At 33.9% G+C, this 13,670-nt stretch overlaps 1 protein-coding gene across 1 annotated transcript; it reads left to right on the top strand.

Annotated features, from left to right (window-relative positions):
- The first annotated feature begins 10,045 nt into the window (after positions 1 to 10,045).
- Positions 10,046 to 12,565, top strand: Aplip1 (JNK-interacting protein Aplip1). The gene is made up of 5 exons (XM_065503527.1): positions 10,046 to 10,433; positions 10,706 to 11,085; positions 11,221 to 11,969; positions 12,039 to 12,223; positions 12,293 to 12,565. The coding sequence occupies exons 1-5, from the start codon at positions 10,318 to 10,320 to the stop codon at positions 12,363 to 12,365; spliced, it is 1,503 nt and encodes a 500-aa protein (XP_065359599.1). The 5' UTR covers positions 10,046 to 10,317; the 3' UTR covers positions 12,366 to 12,565.
- Positions 12,566 to 13,670: the final 1,105 nt, after the last annotated feature.

Below are 13,670 nucleotides of genomic sequence, written 5' to 3'. Positions count from 1 at the left end.
CAACATCCAATGTAGCCAGATGAGGGCAGTTAACTTTCAGAATAGGGAAGTAGTTTTACCTGTTGCTTTTCTCATACATTGGGTAAAATGTCATCAGAACAAAAATATCTTGTTAGTCAGATGAAATTTTGACCTTTTCAGAATCCCAGAATTTTGGTATAGTGATTCTAAGTCGATCGCTATACTTAAAGGTGGGTGTTAGACTAATATTTTTGGGCGTTACAAACATCTGCACAAACGCATAATACCCTATGTAGTATTTTAGGGTATAAAAATTATAAAGTTCTCTAAAAGAGAAAGTTTGGAGTTACTTTTGTTTGCTTGTACCAGCACTCAGGGGAACCCAACCTATGCAATGTTTTTAGTTGGAACTAGGAAAATAGGTTATGGGATGGAGGGTAGAGGGAGTTGTGTTTGTATTTAATTTTCCTATATTGAAAGTGTCAGGAAATACTTCAGCAGGAAGGTGTTGTCCAGTCGACCGCGATGGACAACACCTTCCTTCGAAACTACGGGTTTCGGAAAAAAGTTCCCACATTGCGACGATATTCCAGTGAGTCAATAGAGCTGGATACCCCACTGGCACCGATAAGCACCTAATAAGCGGTCTAATAACTCCAAAATATACTTCGAAGCACCGGCCCATACATAAGAGTGGCATTCCATTTTAAGTGAGATGTTAATAGTAAGGAGATCAGATGGAGTGAGGTATTTCCTAAACCGTTTTAGAAAATCAAGGCTCTTGAAAAATAAGAACATCGAGATCTTCTGATTCATTAATATTTAACATAAAAACAGATGAAGTAACATGATCTGTCGGTGGCTGGTGTATTTACATTCAACATTGAGTATTGCGTGCATTAAAGTCGAGATTGTCACAAGATCTTGGTTAATCATAACATTCATGTTTTGCCTCATTGCTCCAATCTCCTACAGGTATGGTCTATAATTTAATGAATATGAATGGCTGCCCTTTTGCAAATATATAGGGTTGAAAGTTTGACGTAGAAGGTCGTTAAGAAAGTTAAGAAATAGAGTAGGAGAAAGACGGAGCCTTGCAGTATCCCTGAATTGATCTTGAACTCGTTTGATGAGATTCCATCGACAACAATTCGTATAATACGATCTTACCGAAACTTATTACCGACACCAAAAACAATATGTTTTGATAGAAGCGCACCATGCACACCCTAATCTGGAGCCACCACTTTACTTTCGACGAAACAGTGAATGGAACGACGCCGTCTCCCATAAAGTGTCCTCTACGAAAGCAATACTGCCAGTTGCTGAGTAGATTGTTGGACTCTAAATATTTCACAAGATGGTAGTTAACCATACTCTCCATAAGTTTGGAAAGTGCAGAACCCTTTTTAGGAATTGACGGTACATTATCAATCTTCCAATAGACAGGAAATTTGCCGGCACGATATAAAGTGCTGAAAAGGTTTGCTAATGGACGAGCTAGCGTCAAAGAACACTGCTTCAAATAAGACCTCTGTTCTATTTTCATTGGTTTTTATATCAAGAGGCATTAGTACTACGACGCGAAAGCATTTGCCAAAGATGTTTTCATTAATCAAGAACGAAAGTTAGAGGTTCGAAGGCGATCAGATACCACCCTAGTTCTTTCCAAAAACGATGTCAGCTAGCAATTGGGTGTAGCTACTATCATAGCTCTCTCAGTCGCTTTACGGGAAACCAAAGCTTTTGGGCACCGGGGGAAGTATGGTTGGAAAGCTGAAACTTATAGGAATTGACGGAAGGGTACCACCAGGAGTGGAGCCTGTGGCTTAATTTGACTCAACACGGGAAAACTTAGCAGGTCCGAACATAAGTGTGTAAGACAGATTGATAGCTCTTTCTCGAATCTATGGGTGGTGGTGCATGGCCGTTCTTAGTTCGTGGTGTGATTTGTCTGGTTAATTCCGATAACAAACGAGACTCAAATATATTAAATACTAGTTGATCGCCTCGGCTTCGCCCGGTAGCATTTACAAATGTTAGTTCTTCAAGTTTCTCCAACCCACTCACACCAGCCTGTTCTTATTTATTTGCAAATAAAATATCTAAATTTGTACTGCATACTTTAGGGAGCTTTTTTATTACAGTTGACTGGACTCACAAAAAAAAAGAATTTCCGAGTTTTACCCGGAATTTTTGAATTTTTTTCTTTACAAACCATCTCCTGAAAATTTCAAATCGAATAAAAAAAAATCAGCCAAATCGCTCCAGCCGTTCTCACGTGATGACATTACATACATGGACCATTTCATTTTTATATATATAGAAGATATGGTTTCAGGATTATGGTGTTTATGAGTGCAGTAAAATGTGTGAGTGTTTGAATGTGTTTATGGAAGTGGAGCCGTACCTTTTAGCGAATGACAAAGGGCTTTTACTTCCCCAGGGAGCAGTAAGATCTTTAGCTCGAAGGCGCCGCACTTTGGCACATGAAGATCCTTTATGATATTACGCCAGATTCTAAATGCTTCCTCTCTGGATCTGATTGCAATTTTACCAGGATTTAATTTGTTGTTGGAATGAAGGTTTTCTTATTTCGAATTAAATTTCGCCATAATGAAAAACAGAGAGTCGTGCAAATGTAATAACACAATTAATACAAGGTATCTGATGTCATTTAACGCAATACTTTTTATTGAAAATCTTGTGTATAGCCAAAAGTTCTATCGAATTAATTCTTAATTCAATTTAGAAAATATATCATTCGGCTTGGGAATATCTTAAGAATAAAACATTAGTGGCAACATTGCACAGTCGATGGTATATAGTAGATATGTATGTAATTTGAACGTTGGTATATATGAATGAATGAATGAATGAATAAAACAATATTAAAGTTTGCCATTCTCAAGATTGTTTTTCCTTTTGTGTATGTATTTCCTAAGAATGAATGAAAAACTATACGGGTATTAATTTAATTGAATGAGGGTTTTAGTATAATAGATAGATTTTTTTTCGTATGACACAACAACACTTACAATAGCAGCAAATTAACATACAACAATTATTAATTAACTCTGATTTAACTATTCTACATACATATAGTATATATACCAGTAGAATAATAGTTAAAATACAAACGTTTGACCTTAATATTTAGCCCACTTAAGAAAAGGTGAATTACATATTCCCAGAATAAAAAAGTGGGGTTACAAAATTAGCCTCAACATTAATAGTTATCTAAAATTCGAAATATTAAAGGTAAAATATCAGAATAATTGGTTTTTAAATGTGTATACATCAGTTTCACTGGCTTCCTTGAAATTTGTGTTGTTTACAGGTAAATAACCGATCATATTCGCTCATTGGGGACTATGAGTGCCGATTCCTGGTGTACGGAAGTGAAAAAATGTTAATATCGAGCACAATCGCGCAAAAATTATATTCATCAATAAGAGCCTCAGAATCATATGCAGAATATTCTGGCCGTACACCATCAGCAACACGGATCTCTGAAACTCAATCATTGAGGAACCCATACTGAAAAAAATCAAACGCAGAAAATGGAGGTGGATCGGCCGTAATATCAGGAAGTTGCCCGATAGTGTTACAAGGATGGCGCTTGAATGGAATCCTCTAGGCTCAAGAAGCCAGGGTCGACCCAAAACACCTGGAAACGCACGATACTCAAAGAACTAAAACAATGTAATCTTATGTGGAATGGTGCGAAAACAACAGAAGCCAACCGAGTAAGACGGAGATGATTTGTTGAAGCCATATGCTCCCAACAGGGGTAATGTAGAAAACAAATGATATTATTAGGGTATTCATTCGACTAATGATCGTTCGATTAATCGAATAATTTCTTACGAATAATTATTCGAACAATTTAAAAATGGCCATTTTCGAATAACGAATAATTCAAACAATTTTATGTAGAATAATCGAATTAAACGAATAAATAAATGTTCATATATATATAAATTTATTAAATTGCTTAAAATTTTTTATAATATCAAATTTAAATAAGTAATAATGTCTCACAAAAATTGTATTGTTTCAGAAATTCGACAAATACCTAAAGACAAAGGGACTTTCGATCACTGTAGATGAGTGTTCCGATAGCTCCTTCTATAAATATATAAATATTACTGCAAGAAGTTACAATTCTAAAAACAAATCTTTCAAAGTTTTTAACTTAGGACTTGAACCAATCAAAATAAAAGGTACGGAATAAAATATTTGTTATTTAGCTGGCGAAATATTAGAAGAATCGCAATTAATAATCAAAATTTTAACTTAGATTAAAGTAGAGTTGAATGTAGAGTTTCCAACAAACCGAAGAATTTCAAAACCGTGGTGTCAGTTTTAAAAAATTGAAAACCGATCGGTTTGGGAAATAGTTTAATTGTCGGTTTCGGTTTTAGGCTTTGAAAAAACGCGGTTTCCCTTTCGATTAAAACCGAAAACGAAACTCTAGTTGAATGTGATGGAGAATGTGATTTTGAAACGATCGTCGAAAATGATATTGAGGATGACATTTATAATAATTACATTGAAATAGATGAAGACCGTGATCTTAAAATATATGTATAAAAGTGAGTAAGTGTTGCAAAATATTTAATAAATCGAATGATAAACACAAATATTGCAAACTAACTTTAAGTTGCAAGAAAAGCATGGAGTTCGTCTTATACATGATTTTGAACATCATTGAACATATTTGTCTAACATGGTAATAAACTTTTTGAGTATTTATAAATCCGTCAATCATGCACTGCCTGACTTCAAATTAGCCACGTTCACTGACAATGATATCAAACTTTGAACAGATTCCCTTTATTGTGTAATTCCCCAAGACCACTTTATTAAGCAAAGGTTCGGCAACATTGATAGAGCTTGATGTATAATACAATTTTTTATAAATAATTTAGAAATAGTGAATAATTAATTTACTAAAGAATTAGTTACTCAATTTAAAACCCGAATTAATGAATGACATATTAAAGTTTTAATACTTTTATATTGTACTTGAATTCAGGATCGTGTCCTGAATTTGAGGAAAAATAGTTATTTTTTTTACTATTGTATGAAACCCTTAATAATTCAGTATAAATTAGTTTTTTGAATTTACATTTCAAATGCAGTATTTTTTATATTAAACAAAAAAATTAGTTTAAATTAAAAATTAGTACTTAAATTAATAATAAAACAATTCGTTTATCTCGAAGATGTCATTCATCTTTCATGGAATATATGTATGTACAATGTACATGCCTACATATTTATAAGAGAAAAAAACTAATGCCAAAGTTTATATTTGAATGTCACACAATTAGTATATGCGCATACAATCAAGTCAATTACCAGCAATAATTTTTAATAATTCAATTTATTAAAGCCAACTGTTGAAAACATACATAGATACACCCTGCAGCGCATGCAACTACATAGTTCTGTTTTGAGCAAAAACACTATTGGTTACCCTCCAATATACTTGTAAGGCTTTTTACTGATTAATATAATTTCATTAAAAAGGTGTATATTAAACATAAACATGACAAGATGACAGACAATATTTAAAAATTGGCCTTTGTGAAATGGGTGATAAAGAAGTCAATGTATCTGTTTTGTACAGTAATTTTCACTAATCTCTAATTACCTGGCTAACTCCAATTTATATTTATACCCTGCACCACAATAGTGGGGAGGGTATTATGCGTTTGTGCAGATGTTTGTAACGCCCAAAAATATTAGTCTAACACCCACCTTGAAGTATACCGATCGACTTAGAATCACTTTCTGAGTCGATTAAACGATGTCCGTCCGTCTGGTCGGCTGGCTGGCTGGCTGGCTGTCCATGTAAACCTTGTGCGCAGAGTACAGGTCGCAATTTTGAAGATATTTCGATCAAATTTGATACACAAGGACCAAGCCTATTGAAACTGGCTGAAATCGGTCCATTATTTCACCTAGCCCCCATACAAATGTCCTCCCGAAACGTCCTCATAAATGTTTAATTTATATATGTATCTCCACAAATTGATCTCCAAATAAGTTTTGTATATACAAAATTCATGTCACCAAATTTTGTTACGATCGGTCCATAATTAGTCATAGCTCCCATATAGACCCGCTTCCGAAAATCACTTCAACGTACATAAATCGCTTAAAAATGTTGGTATACTCACAAAATTCAACATAGTAAACTTTCATATAGACACAAATCACACGACTTAATTTCATGGTAATGGTAATTGGTCATAGCCCCCATATAAGGCCCACTTCAGAAAATCACTCAAAAATATAAATTATTGAAATTTTAAAAGAAAAATGTTTTTGCTCTTTTACTTAGTGTAGGGTATTATATGGTACATAAACTGTTATATGTATTTTTGCAAGAAGTAATTTATTGGGGTGTCAATTGTCACTAAGAGTCTTTTATAGTCCGCAGTTTGGTCTTTGTGATCTTTGCAGTTTCATACATGTTAAAATAACACTGTGCAACAACCAAAAATCGGAATGGGAGCAAATGAAAGCTTTCGTTTTCCATAACATAACCCTCAAGGTTTTTTTCAGTTCAGCGCTAGATTTTTTTACACGCATTTGAAGTTAGTGATTTTGGAACGCTGCAGCGCGCTGTCTAACAAGAAAAAATATTTTTTTTTATTATCCCGGAAAGTTGTGGTATCTTACTATTTTTGGGGTCCATTTTTGAATCCATTTTTGATATTTATTTTTACCTAAAACTCACGCTAGAGTGCGCTGCACAGTGGTGTAGAAAAAAAAGAGGGAAATAAATCTGTAACTTCTAAACGGTTGGTCTGCTTTTAATGAAATTTGACATGCGAAAATAGGAAGTGTTGTCCAGTCAAAGTTTTGAATTAGGACCTCATGGGCCTACCAAGTGCGCGGGCAGGGGTTCCCAAAGTAGGACATCTCGGGTATGTAAAATATTGAATCTCCTCGCCGAGCACTATAAAAAACCTTTTTTAGCTATCAATTAACTCTTATAGCTTAGGAGATATTCGCATTTGAAAATTATATTTTCAACATTTTTACCCACCCTACTCCAGTTTTTTTTTATAACAACGGGTCCAAATATTTCTCGATTATCGCGATTTTATATATTTTTATATACAGTGACAACCATAGCAGTGACAAACATCATACAAAAAATGTTAAACGATGAATGTTGCTGGAATGCAGTAATGAGTTTTGTAGAACATGTCCTCCGTGAAAAGAAAGTGGACATAGACGCAGTGGCGTGAAAAGCGGAGCCCGGATGCGGGTACAAAGTATTGAAATGTTTAATTACCATATAAGGGGCCACCTCGAAGTAATGTGGAAACGGTTCCGAGGTGGTACAATCCCCCGATGATGGCACGAGGTGGGTTTTTAGCCGGTTGCAAATGAGTCTGGCATACGACGAGCTTGACGATCTCGTTAGATGCGTATCGCATTTTCCCATCTTGACCCGCCAAAAAAAAAATATATACAGTGACAACTCTAATGATATGTACTTGACAACATAAAACTGCAGGGTATTTATAAAATAATGTGAATGAAAATTTTAAATAATTTTTATTTTATAAATTGTATGTTGCTAATCTTTTGTTTGAATCTTTAAAAGTTACTTTATTTTGAAATAAACAATCAACATTAATTTATTTAAAAAATCTGATACACCCCTTGACTTATAGAATAAATACATAGAAGGTAATGTTAATGAAAAATACTTTAGATATAATTTAGAAAAAGTGATAATTATTGATTTAAACATTGTTAAAGTATGATTGATTATATGCATCTGTATTATATTAGATCAAAATTTTGTAATATCATTGATCTAGAAGAACTACTACTATTGAATTGTCAACCCATGCGCAATGTTAATGTTAATGGTGAATTTAATTTCTGCATACCATTTCACTATTAAATTCAATTGTACTAATTCTACTGCATTTGAGAAAAAAAAAATAAATGCTTTTTTTTAGTAATATATTAGAATAAAAAACTTCTAAGTCTTAATATAAGACTAAGTTTATAAAAATTGGACAATTTGTTATAAAAATATACACAAAAATATGAACAGATCCCCCAGGCCAGGAAAAAAAGTTTGAAAACCAAGAATTGGAGGCATTACTCCATGAAGATTGTTGTCAAACTCAATATTGGGAGCTACTCAATCAGCAATTTCAAAACGTTTGCAAGCAGCAGTATTCATCCAAAAATAGGTAATTAAGGTACCATACGAATTGAAGCTAAGAAAAATTTAAATATAAAAGAAAACAAGTAAGAAAGTATGGTCGGTCAAGCCCGACCAAAAATTTCTTTTAAAATTTCATTAATTTATATTTTTGAGTGATTTTCGGAAGTGGGCCTTATATGGGGGCTATGACCAATTATGGACCGATCACCATGGAATTAGGTCGTGTGATTTATGTCTATATTATAGTTAACTATGTTGAATTTTGTGTGTTTACCAACATTTTTAAGCGATTTATGCACGTTAAAGTGATTTTCGGAAGGGTCTATATGGGAGCTATGACTAATTATGGACCGATCGTAACAAAATTTGGTGACATGAATTTTGTGTATATAAAACTTATTTGGAGCGGAATTTGTGGAGATACATTTATAAATTAAACATTTATGACCGATAAAGTCCAATTTCGGGAGGACATTTGTATGGGGGCTAGGTGAAATAATGGACCGATTTCAGCCAGTTTCAATAATATGTATCAAATTTCATCGAAATATCTTCAAAATTGCGACCTGTACTCTGCGCACAAGGTTTACATTGACAGCCAGCCAGCCGACCAGACGGACGGACTCAGAAAGTGATTCTAAGTCGATCGGTATACTTTAAGGTGGGTGTAGACTAATATTTTGGGCGTTACAAACATCTGCACAAACGCATAATACCCTCCCCACTATGGTGTTGTAGGGTATAATTATTTTTGCACCGAATTATTACTTGCGATGAAAAAGGGATCCATTTCGATAATCCGAATCTTAAGAGATCATATGTGATGCCCAGCCAACCAGCCGCATCGACACCAAAGCCAAACATCCATAGCGTTAATTTAATGCTCTGTATTTGATGGCACCAAAAGGATACAATATATTACGAGCTGCTGAAATCTGGCCAGATCATAACAGGGAACCTGTACCGAACGTCACTAAACCGTAATATTCCATCATGACAAAACAAGGCCACATTTTGCAATACATGTTAAAAACTATTTAGAAAGAAGAAGTTGAGAATTTTTGCTTCATCCGACTACCAGTTTTTGCCCTGTCCGACTACTATTTGTTTCGATCGATGCAGATCGCTCTCTCTGTGATATGCTTCACTTTAGAACAGAGTATCCGAAATTAGCTTGATTCGTTCTTGGCCCCAAGAGATGAGCAGTTCACTTGGCTCGGAAAATATATTTAGCAAGAAAGTTGGGAAAAGGTCTTAGCTAACAATGGCCAATACTTTGAATAAATTTATATTGTACAAATGTTTCAAAATAAAAGCTAAAATTTGGAAAAAATTTCATAAGAAAAGTTTAAATTGTACTTATTGTCAACCAGTGTATCTCGTTTTGTTTCGAAATTTCACAGTGTAAATACACTTTTCCGAGTCTTTTTATTGCAAATGACAAGTTTATAGCCATCTGAAAAAGGTAGCCAAATAAATTTGATATACGTACTTTCTCAAATACCATTCTGTCAACCATATAATGGAGATACGTCCTTTTTATATTAAATCAATGATTATGAATCTATACAATTCTAATCCAACGAATATTTTCACGAAAATTCAAGTTTTGTTACAAAAGAACGTCAAATTCAAATAATGCATTTAAATGTTTAACGGTAAAACTACTATCTTCCATTTGCTTACTGAACAAACCCAACGAAGAATGACACACAAAATAAAAGAGAACATAAACCGAATGTTCCAGTTGTAACGCTTGCGCATGCAACGTTTAGGTCATATGATGACAGGTTCCAAGTTGTAAACAAAACAATAATATTCATCCCTCTTGTCAAAAACTAAGGACAAAAAACTAAACTAAACTACACAAGACATATTGACGACATAAAACAACACACACATACATTTGCAAGGGCTGAACCACTTTTTTGCGTTCAAAAAGTCAGTGAGTGAGCAGTACAAGGAAATTATTGATTTTTTCGCATAAAACATCTAAAATTAAAGACAAAAACAGTGCAAGTGATTTTTGTTGATTTAAAACGGAGTGAAAGCATTTAAAAATGATTTAAAAATTATAAGCACTGTTTTGTAGAGATTAAATTGCACGATTTCCTGTTCCGTAGGAACTCATTTTTTAGCTCATAATGGCTGACAGTGAATTCGAGGAATTCCATCGTCCAATATTTGAATCACACACAATACAATACACCAATAGTACCGTTAGTGGTGCCAAAAAACCCAATCCGCATACATTTTACTCGTAAGTTTTCCAATATTACAATAATTAAACAGAAAAAGCAAAAAATTAATAAAAGTTTAATTCAATTGAAATTAAAAATAAAAAAAAAATAAAGTGTTAAAAGAAGGACATTTGGAGAAAGTGAAAAAAAAATTCATACAAACACAAGCATATGTACACACAAATCAGAGTGGTGAAAAATCAATGAAAATAAAATGAGTTTTAAATTTAAAGTTGAGGGTTTGTTTTTTTTTTAATTGAAAATTCCGTTTGTTTTTGGAATTTTATTGCAGTTTAATACCCAATGATGATCTGGAGGATTCCCCCTCTTCGAAAAGTGATACCTCGGACCAGGAAGACAATGGCGACAGCAATAAGATCAACAGACAAGTGGAAGATGATGAAATTGGAGATGGCCTAAAGGTGGTGTCATTGTCATCGGACGGTTCCTTGGATACCAATGATTCGTTTAATTCGCACCATCATCATCCACTAAACCATCAAGATGCGATTGGTGGTTTGGTGGGTATTGGCTCCAGCAATGCTCACAGTGGCTCGCATCAAGTAAACCTCACAACTCACAGCTTACCCATTGGTATTTTAAATAATTCACAAACACAACAGCAGCAGAGACGTCGACGCAAGTTGCCCGAAATCCCTAAGAATAAAAAATGTGAGTGAGAAGTTGCTTCCTAAATTCACTGTGACGGTGTCATAGAATCTTCTTTTTTGTTTTTTTATTGTAGTTACAAAAGAACTGTAGATTTATGATTTTTATTTAATTGCATTTGATCACGGATTTTTGCAGCTTCCATTCTGCATCTTTTAGGTGGTGGTGGTGGCAGTGGCTTTGAACAGTCTTCATTGGCAGATGAGATGTCCAACGGTCAGGGTGTTTGTCGTAGTCGAGCGATGACAGGTCCCCAGGGCCGGCATAATCAACGATCATTTTTGACGCTCAAACACAGTTACCTTCTAGACGAAGACTCCAGTCCGGATTCGGAACGTTTGCAAAGTTTGGGCGATGTGGACAGTGGTCACAGCACCGCTCACTCTCCAAACGACTTTAAGAGCATGTCTCCACAAATTACTTCTCCTGTATCGGAATCTCCCATTCCGCAACCTTTCGGTGGGGTTCCCTTTGCCCACCTGGAAATGCTCGAGGCAACACACAGGGGTCTGCACAAATTCATACCACGTCATCATGATGAGATCGAAATTGAAATCGGTGATCCGGTGTATGTACAAAAGGAGGCCGACGATCTATGGTGTGAGGGTGTTAATTTACGAACCGGTCGTCAGGGTATCTTTCCATCGGCTTATGCCGTTGACCTCGACTACAATGAATTCGACCCAACCGTGCAGCAGGTTAAGAAGGAGCGTTACCTTTTGGGCTATCTCGGTTCCGTGGAGACATTGGCCCACAAAGGTACGGGTGTTGTCTGTCAGGCGGTGCGTAAAATTGTCGGTGAATACGGTAATTCGCCTACAGGTCAAGTATGCATTTTGGAAATATCAGATCAAGGTTTACGCATGGTAGATCGTTCCGGACCGAATGTAAGTTTAAACCCCATTAAATATTTACAGTATTACAATATTATTTTAATAACAATTCTCTTTCAACAGAATAAAAAGGACAAGAAACCTTGCATTGATTATTTTTACTCGCTCAAAAACGTATCTTTTTGTGCGTTTCATCCAAGGGATCATCGTTTTATTGGCTTCATTACCAAACATCCAACGGTACAACGTTTTGCATGTCATGTTTTCAAGGGTTCAGAATCCACCAGACCAGTTGCAGAGGCTGTGGGGTAAAATTCCTAACTCTAAATCTAAACTAGATAAATTTTAAATTTCAATTTTTTTTCTATAACTTTCAGACGAGCTTTCCAACGCTTCTATCAAAAATTCATTGAGACGGCTTATCCCATTGAAGACATTTATATTGAATAAATTACATATAACCCAGATCGAGGGTCTCTAATAGATATATATATATAAATAGCTACATATATATGTGTATATAATAAATATATAGGTACGAAAAAAACCAAACCAAAAAAAAATACTTTCAAATCTTAAAGAAAAAAAATGTTGTCTTCGCCTCTAAAATACACAGTCGAAATGAATAAAAACAAAATACATAATAACAATAATAATAATAATAAAAGTAAAAAAATACAAGTTAAATAAATGGAAGGGATTCTACCATTCGACTATACTTAATATCTTTTATTCAAATACTAAACTACAAAACAAATAAAGTCTTAAAGTATTATTTAGTTTAAATTAATATACATATACAACAAAACATATTTAACCTTAAAACGAAAATTGTGCGAATTTCATTACAGATTTATAGAAAAACCAATAAAAACAAAAGAGTATGAGCAAATATCGAGTGACATAAAATCAAAAATAAAATAATAAAAATTTGCAATTAGTTCAACAACTATCCCATAGAACACTAAAAAAAATACAATAGCAACCACAAACAAACAAAAATGTATCCAAATATTGTTCGTATTAATTTTGAATTTACTTAAACAGATAATAAAGATTAATTATGACAATCTTTAGCATTGTACTCTCGTCTAAATTGTAATTCAATGCATTCACCACAATAATCACTCATTTCACCCCTTCAACTTGCAACTGAATTAACCTAAATCATTTCCTATGATCCATCCATTTGTTAGTCGTGAGTCGCTTTGTTCTCATGTTCATTCACATAACGTCCAATCAATTTAATTGTTATCGGTCGGCTGATGTAAACACTTTTTTTAGTTTATTTTAAGAATTCTTAAGAATCGGAAGTAAATATTATCTAAAAAGAAAATGATAAATGAAATAAGTAAATAACAGCAAATAAATGAGCGTAATCTCAGTTATTAAAACGTTAGTGACTAATTCATGTCTGTGCGGTTGACAGTAGAGTAGATAAAAAATACTAGAAAAATTGAAGAAAAAAACCGGTTGAATCCATTTTTACTTAAATATATGCTCAAGTTTTTAATATCACTTAATTTGCAAAGTTTAATTCCGTTTTGTACCTCATCTTAATAAAGTTTGGTTAACATTTTTATTAAAATCGCGGATAATTTGGGGTGTTAATATATTGACCCTTTAAAGTTTGCTAATAATCGTAATTTATTTTATAAAATACTCGTATATATGTATACAGTGAGCCTCAAGAGTGAGTAAACAGCAACAATTATTTTATTTTTAAAGATAATGAAAATCCTAAAATCTATCCAC

This window comes from Calliphora vicina, chromosome 3, assembly GCF_958450345.1.
Source record: "Calliphora vicina chromosome 3, idCalVici1.1, whole genome shotgun sequence".
Taxonomy (NCBI): Eukaryota; Metazoa; Arthropoda; class Insecta; order Diptera; family Calliphoridae; genus Calliphora; species Calliphora vicina.
This window is presented reverse-complemented; position numbering and strand designations above follow the sequence as displayed.

Coding starts and splice junctions, on each gene's coding strand:
- Aplip1 (XM_065503527.1), top strand. CDS start 10,318: ATGGCTGACAGTGAATTCGAGGAATTCCATCGTCCAATATTTGAATCA. Junction 10,434..10,705: donor AATCCGCATACATTTTACTC/GTAAGTTTTCCA, acceptor ATTTTATTGCAG/TTTAATACCCAATGATGATC. Junction 12,224..12,292: donor CCAGTTGCAGAGGCTGTGGG/GTAAAATTCCTA, acceptor TATAACTTTCAG/ACGAGCTTTCCAACGCTTCT.